General features: G+C 49.2%; 1 protein-coding gene across 1 annotated transcript; it reads left to right on the top strand.

The window, feature by feature from the left end:
• Positions 1–1,015: 1,015 nt before the first annotated feature.
• CCDC42 (coiled-coil domain containing 42) lies at positions 1,016–13,616 on the top strand. The gene is made up of 7 exons (XM_015098642.4): positions 1,016–1,175; positions 1,404–1,509; positions 1,789–1,893; positions 2,484–2,681; positions 7,766–7,987; positions 8,231–8,389; positions 13,329–13,616. Exons 1-7 carry the CDS (start codon positions 1,093–1,095, stop codon positions 13,404–13,406), a joined length of 951 nt encoding a protein of 316 aa, XP_014954128.1. The 5' UTR covers positions 1,016–1,092; the 3' UTR covers positions 13,407–13,616.
• Positions 13,617–17,628: the final 4,012 nt, after the last annotated feature.

The following is a 17,628-nucleotide window of genomic DNA, read 5'->3' as shown; positions in this document are numbered from 1 at the left end:
CAGACGTGTAGGGCAGGCGACCGGCGAGGGTTGGGGAAGCAGAGGGAACCGGGCGAAGCTCGGGAGCCTGTGGCCGGCCGTTACCTCTGGGCAGGGACCCCAGGGTGTCTGCCTCACACACAGGGTCTCAGATTTAGATGGGGACCTAGGGGCAAATGAGCTGATGCACCATCCCGTGATGGGATCAAGGAAGGCAGGCTTCATGAAGCAGACATGTACACTATCTGACATTTATGTCAACATTTATGTGACATTTATGTCGCATTTTGGCATTTCTTCATATTTTGCCAGCCTCAAGACAGGACATTGGTATCTTACCCTTCAAAGAGGCCTCCTCCAAGGCTTCCTCCATCTTTCCAGGGGGCAGCCTCTGTAGTCCCCAGACTTCTTGCCCATCTCCCTCCTCCCCTGGCTGACCCTCCAGCCCCCACCCACCCCTCAACACACACACCCCTGCACGTTCTTCCCCCATCTTTCAGGCCTCCTCCAAGCCCTATGCTTCTCTGTCCACCCCCATCCCTGCCTAAACTCAGCACCTCCCTTCAGTTCTTAACCATCCGTCTCAGCCCCAGCCCCGCCCCCCCCCCTCTCTCTCTCACACACACACACACACACACACACAGAGGCCCCAGGAGTAAGGCTGCCCTGCATAAAGTCACCTCTAACAAACCCCCACCCTCATCAGCCATGGATGCCTAGCCCTTGCGTCCCGGCCCTGAACACCAGCATCAAATCAGGCCTAACTTCTTCCCAGAGCTCCTGGGGGAGTAAATGCAGGGGCAGAGGGTCAGACCCCAGCAAGTGGGGTCAGTGGGGACAGGGGTCAGAGGGCAAAGCCTCAGTTCTGCCTGCGGTTCACAGAACCCGGAGACCTGTTGCTAGGTAACCAGGTCCCCAGCCCCTTCCCAGCACATCCTGAACTGCACATCGGCAGCCTCCAGCCATCTTCCCTGAGTCTCTCAAACACCCGCCCTCTGTGGGATCCTCAAGAGCAGAAGGAGGGGAGAAGCAAATCCAGTCACCACCCCTGAGCTGCACGACCCCCGTTTCACTGTGAAGACTTGGCCGCTGGGCCACTAGCTCACCACCGCCATGAGTCTGGGCATCATGGAGGAGGAGGACCTGGCCGAGTACTTCCGGCTGCAGTATGGGGAGCGGCTGCTGCAGCTGCTACAGTGAGTGTTGGAGGGCCCTCCTGTCCCCAGCACCCCAAACCACCCAGGCACCGATCACACCCATTCCCTGGCCCCAGCACAGCCCTCTCTCCCTCTCAGTACACCAGCCGTTTCGCTCAGATGAGTGCTTTCCCTCCCCACGAGTGCCTGTCTCCACGGGTTCCTCCCAGTCCCTGCCTGCCCCTGGGGCTCAGCGTCTGCTGTCCTTCTTGCCTGTGTCTTGGGTAGGAAGTTCCCCAGTATTGAGAACCAGTCGGACTCTCCATCCGTCCGGCTACTGGAGAAGAAGAAGGAGGCCAAGATTATGCACCATGCCATGGAGCAGAAGAAGGAGGTGGGCAGCTCAGGGTGAGGGATGGGAAGGGCCCACCCCTTCCCAGGGAGAGCCTGAGGACAGCCCTCCATTTTGTGGGCGGTGGTGGCTAGAGTCAGGCAACCTGGTGATGGTCCAGTGTTTCCTCTGCAGAGCACAGGAGAGATCTGAGACTCAGGGAACCAGAGTCCTGGGATGTTCTGCGCTGAACCAGACATCCCCTGTCCCAGGGGATGCTGGAGACTTCCTCGGTTCCCACTCAGGGGCCCTCCCGCCCTCCCTGCTTCCCCCCACCCCTAGACGTTTCAGCGCAGAATGGAAACCCTGAACCTGCGCTGGGAGGAACTGGGCATCAAGGAGGCCCAGCTGAAAGCCCACATACAGAAGTTTGAGCAGTTCATCCAGGTACCAAGGGGCGTGGCCTGCTGCAGCCTGGGTACCACACTCTGCAGTTGTCCCTCCTCCCCCACCCCCGCACCTCCCACCTTCTCCTGGATTCTGTTGACTCCTCACCCTGGGTGGGAGGTCTCCTGGGTGCTCACCAATGCCTGGAGCTTCCCCCTTTGTGACCCCCTCCTCTTGCCCCGTTTGTCATTTTCTGCCTGTTAGTCTCCACTCCTCTAGGCTGCTCTTCCCCATTTCCTTGCCTGTTGTTGGTATGGACAGTTTATCCAGTGACTGAGCGAATGGGGGATGACGAATGAATGAACGTGTCACGCTCAGGGCCAGACGCCGGGCGTTACAGAGGTGAATCGTGCCCCCAGTTCACCTGACCCCTCCAGGCACTGGAGTCCACTCTGAGACAATCACAGAAATCCCCTCAACCAGCCACATAACCCTGAGACATGCTTCTCCTTACACCTCGCCCCCATTCTGGCAGCCCGGCCACCCCCGTCCATTCTCAGGGGGGACAGAAGCTTCGTGGGGGCCTCACCAGCCTGGGCCCCAGGGAGGGCAGGGCCCGTGCCTGACTGGCATCACCTCCCCGCCCCCAGGAGAACGACCAGAAACGGATCCGGGCCCTAAAGAAGGCCAATAAAGAGCGAGAGCTAAAGAGGCAGCGCATGCGCGAGCTGGCCAAGGCCAAGCAGGAGATGGCCGTCCTGCGACTGGAGCACCAGCGGCTGAGCGCCAAGCTGCAGGAGTACTCCATCTTCAACAAGTACCTGGAGAAGGTGGTGGAGAACTCCGAGGTGTGTGGAGGGCTGGGGGGCGGGCGTCTGCAGCCCTACCGCCTCGTCCCCAGGGGCCTGGGCTGGGGACCCTCTGCTCTGGGGAGAGGTCTCCAGCCGAGGAGGGCAGCTGGCAGAGGGCCCTGGTGAGACTGGACTCATTTCTCAAGGGCGAGGGCCTGGTTGTGCATCTCTGTGTGCGTGACGTCTGTGGGCCTGCCTCCGTGTGGGTCCCAGGTTAGGGGTTTTGCTTAGAAGCACCAGCAACCAGCTCTGCCTGCCTCTGTCTGATGTGGTCCACACTCTCCCTGCTTCCCGTCCTCTCTGGTGTTTTTGGTTCACGTTGAGAGTACATGGGGAGAGGGAGGGAAAGAGACTGGAACACACCAGCCTCGTGCAGAGCTGGGCACTTAGCGTATGCTGGGCCCTGGGCTGCGTGCTGCAAGTGGAAACCTTGCTCAGTCTGCTCGCTAGGCCCCAGAGAAAAGCCATCATCTCACCCTGTTATGAGGAGGAATTGGAGGCTCAGAGAGGTTACGTAACCTGCTCAGGGATGCACAGCTTGTAGGTGGCAGAGCCTTTGTTTCTAACTACCCCTCTGTAGGCCACTGACCACGGCTTTTTTGTCAAGGTGCCTTGTTGCCAGAGCTAAGGGAACTGCCCAGCTCTCTGCCCACCCACGCTTCCTGCAGCATTTGACACTGTTGATGCTCCTTTCTGAAATATTCCTGTGCCCGTTCCTATGGGGCTCCTCCCTCTTCTTCCTACCTTCTGGTCCTTCCTCCTCAGGCTCCTCTTCCTTAAGTTCCTTGGGTCTTTGTCCCAGACCCTCCATTTTTCTCCTGAGCAATTCCCTGGGCCTCTGATATATGTCACCCATGTCAACAGCCATCCACCTGTGTCCCCCACGCCCACGTGTGACAGCAGCAGGGCCCCTCACCAGGATGGAACGAGGTATGAGGTGTGCCTTCTGGGGTGTAAGTCTGAGTCCATGTCCTCTAGGGGGGTTCAGGGATACAAAGCACACACATCTTTTTTAAAAGTCCTGGAAATTTCCATATAGAACCACTTACCTAGTTTATTTATACGTGAGCCCCAACTCTGTGTTATTTCCTGCATTCTCACGTATGAGAAATTGTTCATTTAACAGTTGGTTTTTCTGGGGGTCAGGGGGAGTGAGGCAAGACTACTACATTAAAGCAGTAGATAGATTACAAGACATGACTCAGATTTAGAGCTGGTAAACTGTGTCTTAGGACCAAGGAGATTGGTCGGGATCTTGCTGGCCCATATTGCCCTCCTAAGCTCAGGCCCCTACATCTAATTCAGAGTCCCTAACTGCTTCTTGGCATCCCCAGGCCAGCCTGCTGCTGGTGGGTCCTTTGCTGCTGAATGGCATGACCACCCACCCACAGCCTCACCAGAACCCAGACTTCACCCTTGACTCCTCCTCCCTCAATCCCTGCAGCCCGTCAATCAGCAGATCTGGTCTATTCTCCTAAGTATTTCTGGAATCCAGCCCCTGCCCCTTCCTCATTCAGACCACTGGATGTACTTCTTAGGAGTTCAGCTCTGTGTTATTCCTGTCCAGCATTCTGCAGCCAGTGTAATCAAAATCTTTCTTTTTCTTTCTTTCTTCTTTTATTTCTTTCAAAATATTTAAAGCATACTGAAAAGTATACAACATGTATAAAAAACACCCCCAAGTATTCACCACAGCTCTATCAAATTGGAATTATTTTCTCCTATTTGTTCCCCTGTCTTCGTGTTTTTGTTTTTTTTGGCTACACCATACAGGTTGCAGGATCTTAGCTCCCCAACCAGGGATCAAACCCAGGCCCCCACAGTGAAAGCACCAAGTCCTAACTACTGGACCGCCAGGGAATTCCCATCAAGCTTGTTATTATTTTTGGCAACAGAATACATTATCCATAAGCTATGAATAGTATGTACATGTCTTTTTATGGCTTCTTTTTTCCAATCAATGATTTAAAAAAAAAATTTTTGTACCATGGGAAATTTCAAACATACGAAAGTAAAGAAAATAGTCTACTGAATGCCCATTCAGTTCAGTTCAGTTCAGTCACTCAGTCGTGTCCAACTCTTGGCGACCCCATGAATCGCAGCACGCCAGGCCTCCCTGTCCATCACCAACTCCCGGGGTTCACTCAGACTCATGTGCATCGAGTCAGTGATGCCATCCAGCCATCTCATCCTCTGTCGTCCCCTTCTCCTCCTGCCCCCAATCCCTCCCAGCATCAGGGTCTTTTCCAATGAGTCAGCTCTTTGCATGAGGTGGCCAAAGTATTGGAGTTACAGCTTCAGCATCAGTCCTTCCAGTGAACACCCAGGACCAATTTCCTCATCACCTAATTGCAACAACTATCAACTTACTGTCAGATCCCCATCTCTGCTATTTTGAAGCAGATGATATTTTTGTAACCCATAAGTGTTTCAGTATATCACTCTAGAGCTCTTTGTAACATATCCACAATACCCATATCAGTGTGTCTGTGCTTGCTCAGTTGCTTAGTTGTGTCCAACTCTGCAATCCCATGAATCCATATCCAGCTGACGTCAAAATTTCCTGATATTGTACAAATACTTTTTGTACAGCTGGTTTGTTCCAATCAGGGTCTAAACAAGGTCCCCACTCCGGGTTTGGTTGGTGTGTTTATCAGGTGTTCTAGACATCATTATTACGCTGATCAAAAGAAGCCAGACATACTGTATGATCCCATTGAAATTTTTCAGTTCAGTTCAGTCGTTCAGTCATGTCCGACTCTTCGAGACCTCACGGACCACAGCATGCCAGGCCCCCCTGTCCATCACCAACTCTCGGAGTTTACTCAAACTCATCTCCATTGAGTCGGTGATTGATATGTGTAAAAACAGGTAAAATGAATCTTTGGGGATAGAAATCACAATTCTGGTTTTCTTGGTAGTGGTGGGGGCAGATACTGACTGAAAGGGGGCCAAAGACCCTTCTAAGGTGCTCAGAATGTTCTGAGCTCCCTTCTTCAGTTATTAACTAGAATACTATGAACACCATCAAGAAAAGGACTTTATAGAGACTTCCCTTGGCAGTCCAGTGGTTAAGATGCTGCGCTTCCATTGAAGGGGGCACAGGGAATCCCTGGTTAGGGAATTAAGATCCCACATGCTGTGCCGCATGGCCAAAATGTAGGAAGAAGAAAAAGGACTTCAGAAAGAGAATCTTCCCTTCATCAACTATTTGGTGACTATATTGGCCGTAAAGCAAAAGCTTGTTAAATGCTTGACTCTTTGAGTCTTCAGAATAATGAGTTGGTTCTCCAGCATCCACCACAAGTGCCCTGTAATGTTGTTAGTATTATTGCAAACTCATGGGTTTTTAACATATTTGATATGTTTCAGTCCTTTGCACTTATTCTTACTGATGTTCAAAGGGTCCCATCATTGGATAATGAGAGCCTCTTCAAATTGGTATCCGAGTGCTTTTGAAATTGGTGTTAAGTTTAGGAGAGGTACTCCTGGTTGCTCTGATGTAGCCCACTTTTTAAATTATTTTTAATTGAAGGATAAATGTTTTACAATATTGGTTTGATTTCTGCCATACATCAATGTGAATTAGCTATAGGTGTACATGTGGCCCCTCCCTTTTACCTCCCTCCCACCTTCCTAGCCAATTCTTTTTAACTGTTATATATTGTTGCACCTCTTAGAAATGCAGACTGGAAGTTATCTCTGTGCTCACTCCTCCAATGGGTGCAATCCACACTCCTCAGTGTTTACTGAGCATTTTTTTTTTAACTTCTCCAGGTTGATCTCTCTCCCCCAATCTTGAACTTGAGCCATTCCTACTAAACTCTCTTGCTCATCCTGAATATGCCACACACACCTCATCAGCTTTATCCAGGCTGTTCTGTCTACCTGTATGGCCTCCTCGCCTGCCTTTGCCCGGCCATCTTCTCTTCATACCTCTGGTCTCATTTTTTAACCATCCTTTCCCTGAAGAAGCCTCTTCTGGCAGTCCCTATCTCCTCTAACCCTGAGTTAAGTGGCTCTTGCCCACAGAGGAAGTGTTTGGGGGAAAGGAGAGTTCCCGGAACACCAGTCTATTGCTGGAAATGTCATGAGATGGAGAGAGTGCTCAGGGAGTGTCCCCTGGGTGGCTGGAAGGCACGTGTTGATAAATCCCCCAGACATGAGTTGGCATCCTGAAGCTGGTGCTCACAGCGCCTTGAAGAGAGGGAAGGTCGCAGGGCTTTTGTTCTGCTTAGTTAGGGTAAGAGCCGCGTTGTGTGTCGGGGGAGGGTGGCTGAACCTGGCCGCCCCCGCTCCTCTGGTACCCACCCTCTCCAGCCCCCACCAGAGGGAGGCCTCAGCCATTGCTGAACAAATATGAGACCACCATGTGGAAGATACTACCTAACACTCTCCTGCGGCCCCATCCCCCAGTCACCGATAAGGCTTATCACTCTGTGTCGTAACTGACTATTTACTTTGTGTGTCCTACCGCGCCACCGCATGTGGTAAGGCTTCCTAAAAGCAGTGTCTGGCTGTATTATCTCCTGCTCTGTCCCTAGCGTTTAGCACACTTCCTGGCTACTAAGTGGTTCGTGGTGCATTCTTGCTGAATAGGCTCATGATTGCCATCCGAGACAGCGCAAAGTCTACCCTGCCCCCGCCCAGCAATGCTCAACCCTAGAATCATATGGGGACCCTTCAGACCGGTTTATTCATCCGGGTCTCTGAGGGTGGAGCCTGGCACGTGGCCTCGTTGAAGCTCCCAGGTGATTCCAATAAAGTGCAGCCAAGCCAGAGAGCCTGCCAGGCCAGGTGCACATGCTCCCGACAGGACACCGGGGTCCACGACCCACGCCACGTGACCCACGGCCCGTACCAACTCGGGGTGGGGGTGGGCGCAGCGGAGACTCCGAGGGCTTTACAGCCTCTGGCCCTTGACTTAGCCCAGGGCCTCCCTGCCAGGCAGAGGCGCAGGGGGAGCTGGGGGCACAGAGTGGGGTCGGCGCCCCCCCGGGCGGAGGTGCACTGACCTGAGCCACCAAACCCCCCCCAACTACCCCTCCCGCGCCGCCCCCCCTCCCCCGGCCCTCGTGCAGTTTGAGGAGATCCACGAGGTGATCGCGCGCTACAAGACACTGGTGAGCATGCACCACGACCTCATGCAGTCGGCACAGGAAGGCCAGGAGAAGATTGAGCGTGCCAAGGCGCGGCTGGCACGCTACAAAGAGGAGAAGGACGACGAGATCCTGCAGCACAACAACGAGCTGGCGCGTCTGCAGATGCGCTTTGACCGTGCCCGCAGTGACGTCATCATCTGGGTGAGTGCAGGGCGGGTGGGGGCCACACAGACACACACAGACACAGGCAGCTGCGGAAGGGATACACACACACACACCTCAGCACTCACCGGTAAGGGACACACACACCAGCACACACACCCCTCAGCACTCACCGGTAAGGGACACACACCAGGACACACACACAAACACGGGTAAGGGATGCACACAACACATACACACCCACCCTTAGCACTCACACCCTGCCCTCATTCCCCTCCCCAGGAATCTCGCTGGGCGCACATTCAGAACACCGCTGCCAAGAAGACCCTCTTGCTTGGCACCATTAAGATGGCAACGCTGAACCTCTTCCAGATCGTGAGCAAACAGCTGAAGGAGGCGACCTTCGTGTCTCTGGAGGACACGCACAAACAGCTGGACATGGTACGAGGAGCCCAAGTGCCTGGCAGGCAGGCTGGAAGTCGCCTTGATGGTTCTCCGTGAGTTGAGGGGAGGCGCGAAGGCTAAAAGCAGTGGTTCTCAAGTTTTCAGAGTCGCCTGGGGACTCGAGCTTGTTGCTAGACCCAGCCCCACAGTGTTGGACTCGGGAGATCTGAAATGAGAAACCATGAATTTTCATTTTCCGCAAATTTCCGGGTGATAGTGCTGGTCTGGGTTCCACATTTAGAGAACCATTGCATTAGTGCTAAGGTTCTGTTGGCCCCATCAACAGGTCAGTAGAGGAACCCATTACTGAATTCATTAGCTGCTGCACAAGTCTTATAAAGTTCTCATGAGATGCTGAAGGCCTGTGACGGGCCCATCCTTGGGGAAAAGAGAACATCTACAGGGGCGGGAATCAGCAAGGGGCCGACAGTGTCAGTCTTGTTAGTACCATTCTGCGATTTTTCTCTTTGAATTGAAAGGAAACTGAAAAGGAGTTAACGTTCTCACTGTGTATGATACAAAGCTGTCTGATGCCACGTCTGCGTGCCCCCTGGAATAATCTCACTTCTGACCAAAGGAAAGCCGCATCCCTTAACTCGGGAAACTCAGCACCATGCTTTTTGTGACATGCGGAGAACCATGACTAATTATTTATCCTTTTGGCATATCCTTTTAGCCTTTAGCTCAGCTGTGAAACAGTGGAAAGTAGGCTCCTAACGGCTGGAATTCCTGTTTGCTTTGTTCTCTGTTGTATCCCCAGCCTCTAGAACTATGCCAGGCAGATAGTAGGCACTCAGTAAGTATTCAGTGAATGAATATGAAACACAAGCCAATGAAAGCAATTGACTGAGGAGTGCTTCGTCTGTTTGTTTTGTTTGTTTGTTTTTAAAGAGAAAAGATGGGAATTCCCTGGGGGTCCAGTTGTTAGGAATCTGCACTTCCACTGCAGGGGGCCCATGTTCTGTCCCTGAACAGGGAACTAAGATCCTGCAAGCCTCACAGCACAGCCGGAAAAAAAGAACCAAAAAAACCCCAGCAACCTGAAATTCATGAAATGTAAAGAATTTCACCCACTGACCAGCAGAATTTCCTTAAACCAAAGAATCAGCCTGCATCGTAAGGCATGTTAGAACTGAATTATTCATATTAACAGTCCAAAGACTGTAAAGGGAGTTTGTAAGAAAGTTTGTTGTGAAACAGCGATCCTCAAGCTTTTTTTGGTAGCAGGTTACCTTTACACTCGTAAAATTTGTTGAAGACCCCCAAAGAGCTTTTGTTTATATGGGTTATATCAGTTGATATTTACCTTATGAGAAACTCAAGCAGAAAAACTAAAACTATTTAATTCATTTAAAATGACAGTAAGAAACATGTTAACACAAATAGCATATTTAAGAAGTAGATTTATTCATTTATTTATGGCTGCCTTGGGTCTTAGTTGCGGCGTGTGGAATCTTTCTTCTTGGCGTGAGGGCTGCAGAGTGCCTGGGCTCTGTAGTTGAGGCACGCAGGTTTGGCTGCCCCACTTTGCATGAGGGATCTTTGTTCCCTGATTAGGGATCAAATTCACGGTCCCTGCACTGGAACGTGGATTCTTAATCACTGGACCACCAGGAAAGTCCCATAAATAGCATTTTTAATGAAAAATACATTTTCAAAAAGTATTTTGTGGGATGGGTGGCATTTCGACACTTTGCAAATCCCTAAAATGCTGCTTCCTGGAGGACAGGTATTCTCACACCTGCTTCTGTATCCAGTCTGTCACGATAGCCTCTGTGATGGGAACATCCTACTTGGGTAAAAGTCCACGTAGAGTCACCAGAGAAAAGACAAGTAGCAGAAGTAACAAAAGACAGGTGACACCTTAGCGTTATTGTAGAAAGAGTTTTGGCCTTGCAGGCCCCTCTTCCTTGCTGTAGGGTCTCAGGACTCAAGGCGTCCTCAGGCCCCTCCCCTTTAGCTGTTGTAAAGAGAGATGGGGCAGGAGGTGGTGATCTCCAGCCCATGGCCCCTGCCTAAGCACCCCCTGTTCGGACAGTAGCTTACAGTCCATCCACTCCACATTCTGAGCTTTCAGACTCCCTCGAACATTTGTTGTCCTTCCCCCAACCCCCCACCCGGGCATGCTGCATGGCCTTTGGGATCTTAATTTCGCAACCAAGGATCAAACCTGGGATCAAACCTGGGCTCAAACCTGGGCCCCAACCTGGGCCCCAGTCAGTGAAAGCACCAAGTCCTAAGCTCTGGACCACCAGGGAATTCTGTTCTCAACCTTGACTTGCCTCCACAGGAATTCCTCATATGCCCAAATGTTATTTTTAAATATCCCACTTGATTTCTTAGGATATGAGCCTACTGACACATATACGTGATTAAGTAGCCTGAAAAATGGAAAACAAAGACCTAGGAAAATATTGTAATAAGTTGAAACTTTATATAAGGTAAATATATAAATAGTATTATAAATCATACATGTTACATTTATAGTAAATATAAGTTAAAATCTAAGGTCAAGGCAAGAGAGAGATGTATGGACTCTCTCGGTTCTTGCCTTATAAAGGACAGTAGTTCGACAGGAACACAAGTTGGCTCTGAGATGCCTCGTAACCAGAGGAAAAGCAACACACCGTTCTTGAACCAAAATAAGAAAACATAAGGTTTCCTTAGAGAGATCCTTTCCCAGCACCTAACCTGTAGCTGAAAATTTTCACAGAGGCTCCAGAGACACTCAGTGAATTATGTTCTCAGTAGCATTCCTAAATGGAGGCTCGTGTGGGCTTCAGAAGGGAGTCACTCATCTAGGACTGGGAGCAGGGTACCACTCAGGGAAAGTGATTCTGCAGAAGGCCACGACAAATTGCATTCCACTCACTGTCTGTGCAAGGTCCAGCGTTATTATCTCTGAATAAAATCCAAACTGTGCTTGGCAGATCCTAGAATCCCAAGGTGATTTTCCTCCAGAAAAATAAATGGACTCTCGGGACTAAAAAGGGGCTTCCTCGGTGGCGCTAGTGGTAAAGAACCCGCCTGCCAAGGGTTCGATCCCTGGGTCAGTAAGATTCCCCTGGAGGAGGGAGGGCATGGCAACCCACTCAGGTATTCTTGCCTGGAGAATCCCATGGACAGAGGAGCCTAATGGGTTACAGTCCGTGGGTTCACAAAGAGTCGGATACAACTGAAGCAACTTAGCACAGCACAGGATGCGGACTAAAAAAATTTAGAAAACAAAGTTAAATGAAGTTTGCTGGTCTTAAAATGCAGAACTTCACAGTGCCTTTGCTGTGGCTCTGTCCTCAGACTCCGAGCTGATCAGGTTTCTATAATTTGCTTGCCCACAGAATCCATTTTGGGGATGTGATGACTTACTATGAGAACATAGTTTGGGAAATACTGCACTTGGCATCTCTGTAACCTCCAGAAAGTTACTCTAATTCTTTGTTTCCTCTTTTGCAAAATAGGAATTATGTTGGTAATCGTAATAGTGTTAGCAACTAGCAGGTTGTTGAGAGTTTTGGACAGTCTGTGTAGCCCTGTCTTTTGGAACACTCTTGAAAAGGAGAAACTGTCGGACTGAGACCTAAGGGGCCATCCAGGCCAACCTTTTCTCCCTCTTTACTTTTTAAAGATAAAGGAATCGAGTCCCAGGATGATGAAGTGATTTTCTCAGAGTTGTGTCAGGACCCCGAGTCATCTTTTTTGTTTTTTAAGTTGAAGTGTAATTGATTTCTAGTGTTGAGTTATAATAGTTCCAGGTGTACAGCAAAGTGACCGTTGTGTGTGTGTGTGTATATGAATGGATAAATACATATAGCCATATTCTTTTTTTCAAATTCTTTTCAATTATAATAGTTTAAGATATTGAATATAGTTCCCTGAGCTATGTATCAATAGTAAGTCCTTGTTTCTCTGTTTAATATATGGTAATGTGCATCAGTTAATCCATACTCCCTATCCCTCTCCCCTTCCCCTTTGGTAACCATAAGTTGGTTTTATATGTCTGTGAGTCTGTTTGTGTTTTGTAAAGAAGTTTATTTGTACTATTTTTAGATTCCACATATAAGTGATAATCATATATGTCTTTGACTTATTTCACTTAGTACGATGATTTCTAGGTCCATCCATGTTGCTACAAATGGAATTATTTCATTCTTTTTTATGGCTGAGTAATAGTTCAGTGTGTGTGTGTGTATCCATATATATATATATATACATATACCGTATTTTCTTTATCTATTCATCTATTGATGCAGAACCACAGGTCTTCTAACTTATGAGGCTGTGCTCTTTCCACTGTATCATACTGATTGCATGTTCCTTTTTTAATATTGTTTTTAAATTTTATTTATTTATTTATTTTTAATTAGAGGATAATTGCTTTACAATGTTGTATTGGTTTCTGCCATATATCACCATAAATCAGCCATAGGTATAAACATGTCCCTCCCTCTTGAACCTCCCTCCTATCTCCATGATTGCATGTTCTTTACAACTAAAGTTAGTGAATAGAATTGAAATTTCCCTTGATGACTCAGGATTAACATAATGAGCCTCTGTTCTGGGTTTCAAGTAAATTAACCTGCTTAAAGGCTATTAACTAGTGGAGAGGCGTCTGCCCGACCCTGGCTGACTCCTTTCTGCTGATGCTTCTATCCCCAGAGTCCTCTCTGGAGCCTCCCCCTGTCTCCCTGTGAGACGGTCAGCCTGAACTTCATCCTCTCACTGCGTCTGCCTCTAGGGGTTCCCACCTCCATCCCTCTTCATTCCCTCTAGTCTGCTAAGCTTGATTCTCCATGTCAACTAGAATAATATCAAATGAGGGAAAGTGACCTCAGTCACAGGAAATGGTGACTCCTTACAAGCAGGCTATGCCCAGATGTTTCTGGATGGGTGGCCTGTCACCAGCTTGGGATTGACTGCAGTCCTTTGGCCTCTCTAGATCCAGCAGTTTATCCAGGACCTGTCAGACATCTGGGCAGAGGTGAAGAAGAAGGAGCTACAGCAAATCCGGGTTTGAAGTGCAGCCGTGGTTCCAGAACGTTCCAAGACAGAGAAGGGAGGGAGGAAGTTGCTGGTGACCTTGTCCAGTCAGCCCAGTCCAGCTCCCTGGAACATACCCCCCACCCACCTTCATGCCTTTCTGCTGGTGAAATCCCTGTTTTTCACATCAGGCCTCAGCCCATCCCATCCCTGAAGACATTAAATGTTATAAGAATTTTGTTCCTAAGTTCTCTCTCTTTTTGGTGGTTTATTCATGGGGAAGAAGGTACACTGAGGGAAGAACCCCCCAAAGCACTCCCTCTGAAAGCTGGTCAGTTAGGCTGCTCAGGTTTGATGTCTCCTAGGCTTTGCTATTTACGCAGGAAGGGTCCACATGGCAACATACAGTGGAGTGAGGACATAGGCCCCTTCTCCTCTGCTACCTCAATTTTTTTCTTAAGTTGGTGTTTCCAGTTGGAGTGCAGAAACTCACTAAAAACCTGAAGGCAGCTTTCCAGGTCAGAGCAGCAAAGGGATGAGTTAGGAGCTCTTTCTTCCCTGACCTCAGAAGGAAGCCCTGCCCTCCCCCTGTCCCCACTGGACCCCAAGACCTGCAGTATGGTATCAGCCATGCTGATGTAGGAGTAGCAGGCAGGCCTCCAGGTGATGGCATCTTGGCATCTTAGGCTGGAAGGATGGTTTCAAACCAGCAAAACTGAACTGGGTGGAGGTGAATGGGAAGCCTCGTGGCATGTGCGCTCAGTCGTGTCCGACTCTTTGCGACCCCATGGACTGCAGCCCACCAGACTCTTCTGTCCGTGGGTTTCTCCAGGCAAGAATGCTGGAGCGGGTTGCCATACCCTCCTCCAGGGGATTTTCCTGACTCAGGGATCGAACCCACATCTGCTGCATTGTAGGCAGATTCTTTGCTCACTGAGCCACCTGGGAAGCCCATGAAGCCTTGTTCAGTTCAGTTCAGTCGCTCAGTCATGTCCGACTCTTTGCGACCCCATGAATCGCAGCACGCCAGGCCTCCCTGTCCATCACAAACTCCCGGAGTTCACTCAGACTCACGTCCATCGAGTCTGTGATGCCATCCAGCCATCTCATCCTCTGTTGTCCCCTTCTCCTCCTGCCCACAATCCCTCCCAGCATCAGAGTTTTTTCCAATGAGTCAACTCTTTGCATGAGGTGGCCAAAGTACTGGAGCTTCAGCCTTAGCATCATTCCGTCCAAAGAAATCCCAGGGTTGACCTCCTTCAGAGTGGACTGGTTGGATCTCCTTGCAGTCCAAGGGACTCTCAAGAGTCTTCTCCAACACCACAGTTCAAAAGCATCAATTCTTTGGCGCTCAGCCTTCTTCACAGTCCAACTCTCACATCCATACATGACCACAGGAAAAACCATAGGCTTGACTAGACGGACCTTAGTTGGCAAAGTAATGTCTCTGCTTTTGAATATACTATCTAGGTTGGTCATAACTATTCTTCCAAGGAGTAAGCGTCTTTTAATTTCATGGCTGCAATCACCATCTGCAGTGATTTTGGAGCCCCCCAAAATAAAGTCTGACACTGTTTCCACTGTTTCCCCATCTATTTCCCATGAAGTGGTGGGATCGGATGCCATGATCTTCGTTTTCTGAATGTTGAGCTTTAAGCCAACTTTTTCACTCTCCTCTTTCACTTTCATCAAGAGGCTTTTTAGTTCCTCTTCACTTTCTGCCATAAGGGTGGTGTCATCTGCATATCTGAGGTTATTGATATTTCTCCCAGCAATCTTGATTCCAGCTTGTGTTTCGTCCAGCCCAGCGTTTCTCATGATGTACTCTGCATATAAGTTAAATAAGCAGGGTGACAATATACAGCCTTGACGTACTCCTTTTCCTATTTGGAACCAGTCTGTTGTTCCATGTCCAGTTCTAACTGCTGCTTCCTGACCTGCATACAGATTTCTCAAGAGGCAGGTCAGGTGGTCTGTATTCCCATCTCTTTCAGAATTTTCCACAGTTTATTGTGATCCACACAGTCAAAGGCTTTGGCATAGTCAATAAAGCAGAAATAGATGTTTTTCTGGAACTCTCTTGCTTTTCCATGATCCAGCGGATGTTAGCAATTTGATCTCTGGTTCCTCTGCCTTTTCTAAAACCAGCAGGAACATCAGGAAGTTCATGGTTCACATATTGCTGAAGCCTGGCTTGGAGAATTTTGAGCATTACTTTACTAGTGTGTGAGATGAGTGCAATTGTGCGGTAGTTTGAGCATTCTTTTGCATTGCCTTTCTTTGGAATTGGAATGAACACTGACCTTTTCCAGTCCTGTGGCCACTGCTGAGTTTTCCAAATTTGCTGGCATATTGAGTGCAGCACTTTCATAGCATCATCTTTCAGGATTTGAAACAGCTCAACTGGAATTCCATCACCTCCACTAGCTTTGTTCATAGTGATGCTTTCTAAGGCCCACCTGACTTCACATTCCAGGATGTCTGGCTCTAGATTAGTGATCACACCATCATGATTATCTGGGTTGTGAAGATCTTTTTTGTGCAGTTCTTCTGTGTATTCTTGCCACCTCTTCTTAATATCTTCTGCTTCTGTTAGGTCCAGACCATTTCTGTCCTTTATTGAGCCTATCTTTGCATGAAATATCCCCTTGGTATCTCTAATTTTCTTGACGAGATCTCTAGTCTTTCCCATTCTGTTCTTTTCCTCTATTTCTTTGCATTGATCGCTGAAGAAGGCTTTCTATCTCTTCTTGCTATTCTTTGGAACTCTGCATTCAGATGCTTTTATCTTTCCTTTTCTCCTTTGCTTTTCGCCTCTCTTCTTTTCACAGCTATTTGTAAGGCCTCCCCAGACAGCCATTTTGCTTTTTTGCATTTCTTTTCCTTGGGGATCTTGATCCCTGTCTCCTGTACAATGTCACGAACCTCATTCCATAGTTCATCAGGCACTCTATCTATCAGATCTAGGCCCTTAAATCTATTTCTCACTTCTACTGTATAATCATAAGGGATTTGATTTAGGTCATACCTGAATGGTCTAGCGGTTTTCCCTACTTTCTTCCATTTGAGTCTGAATTTGGTAATAAGGAGCTCATGATCTGAGCCACAGTCAGCTCCTGGTCTTGTTTTTGTTGACTGTATAGAGCTTCTCCATCTTTGGCTGCTGCTGCTGCTGCTGCTGCTGCTAAGTCGCTTCAGTCGTGTCCAACTCTGTGCGACCCCATAGACAGAAGCCCCCCAGGCTCCCCCGTCCCTGGGATTCTCCAGGCAAGAACACCGGAGTGGGTTGCCATTTCCTTCTCCAATGCATGAAAGTGAAAAGTGAAAGTGAAGTCACTCAGTCATGTCCGACTCTTAGCAACTCCATGGACTGCAGCCTACCAGGCTCCTCCATCCATGGGATTTTCCAGGCAAGAGTACTAGAGTGGGGTGCCATTGCCTTCTCTGCTTTGGCTGCAAAGAATATAATCAATCTGATTTTGGTGTTGACCATCTGGTGATGTCCATGTGTAGAGTCTTCTCTTGTGTTGTTGGAAGCCTTGTATTTATGGTCAAAAACTCAGCGGTACTGTTCTCAGTCATGAAGAGCAAAAGTCAGGTCAGAGACTGGACTGAAAAAGCAGCATTCATTGAGCATATATTTCAGGTATTTCATCCTGGTGAACACCATGGGACACTATCAGCCCTATCAGCCCTGAATTACCAAATGGGACACTTGCCCATGGACGCTGGCTCCAGATGACAGGGTTGGGAGTCACGTTGGGCCTGCCTGTCCCCAGCTGGTCTCCCTCCTGGCCAGGTTGCCTCCCAGGAGGCAGAGGCAGTGCTATTTTCCCTTTGGGGGACCTGAGGAGGCAGCCACAACATGGCTCCTCCCTGTGATCTAAGATGCCCCACAGGAGAGACCTCAGTCTCCAGGGGAGTCTTCAGAAATGCCCCTATCTCCGGATCCTGCTGGGGGCAGTGGTCATGGGCAGTGGTCGCCTCTCACCTCTGTGTTCACCACCTGACAGCAGCATCAACATCCCCTAGAAGTTTACTAGAAAGACACACTCTCAGGCCCCATGCCAGACCGGAGTATCAGAAACTTGGGTGGGGCGAAGCCCTCTGTGTCTTGTTAATAACAAGGTCTCCAGGTACAAGCTCCAAGTTTGAGAACCACCGCTTCAGCATGAGCCAAACACTTTCAAGGACCTGGGGTCCCACCATGTGAAGTCATGCCCATCAGTAATCCTACCTGTAGAGTCCATGCACAGTCA

This window comes from Ovis aries, chromosome 11 (genome assembly GCF_016772045.2).
Source record: "Ovis aries strain OAR_USU_Benz2616 breed Rambouillet chromosome 11, ARS-UI_Ramb_v3.0, whole genome shotgun sequence".
NCBI classification, from domain to species: Eukaryota; Metazoa; Chordata; class Mammalia; order Artiodactyla; family Bovidae; genus Ovis; species Ovis aries.
The sequence above is the reverse complement of the archived record's forward strand: the minus strand, read 5'-3'. Positions and strand labels throughout refer to the sequence as shown.

Excerpts from the sequence above, each read along its gene's own strand:
- CCDC42 (XM_015098642.4), top strand. The coding sequence starts at position 1,093 with ATGAGTCTGGGCATCATGGAGGAGGAGGACCTGGCCGAGTACTTCCGG. Across the intron at positions 1,894-2,483 it reads AGTTTGAGCAGTTCATCCAG|GAGAACGACCAGAAACGGAT; the intron begins GTACCAAGGGGC and ends CCCCGCCCCCAG. Across the intron at positions 2,682-7,765 it reads AGGTGGTGGAGAACTCCGAG|TTTGAGGAGATCCACGAGGT; the intron begins GTGTGTGGAGGG and ends GCCCTCGTGCAG.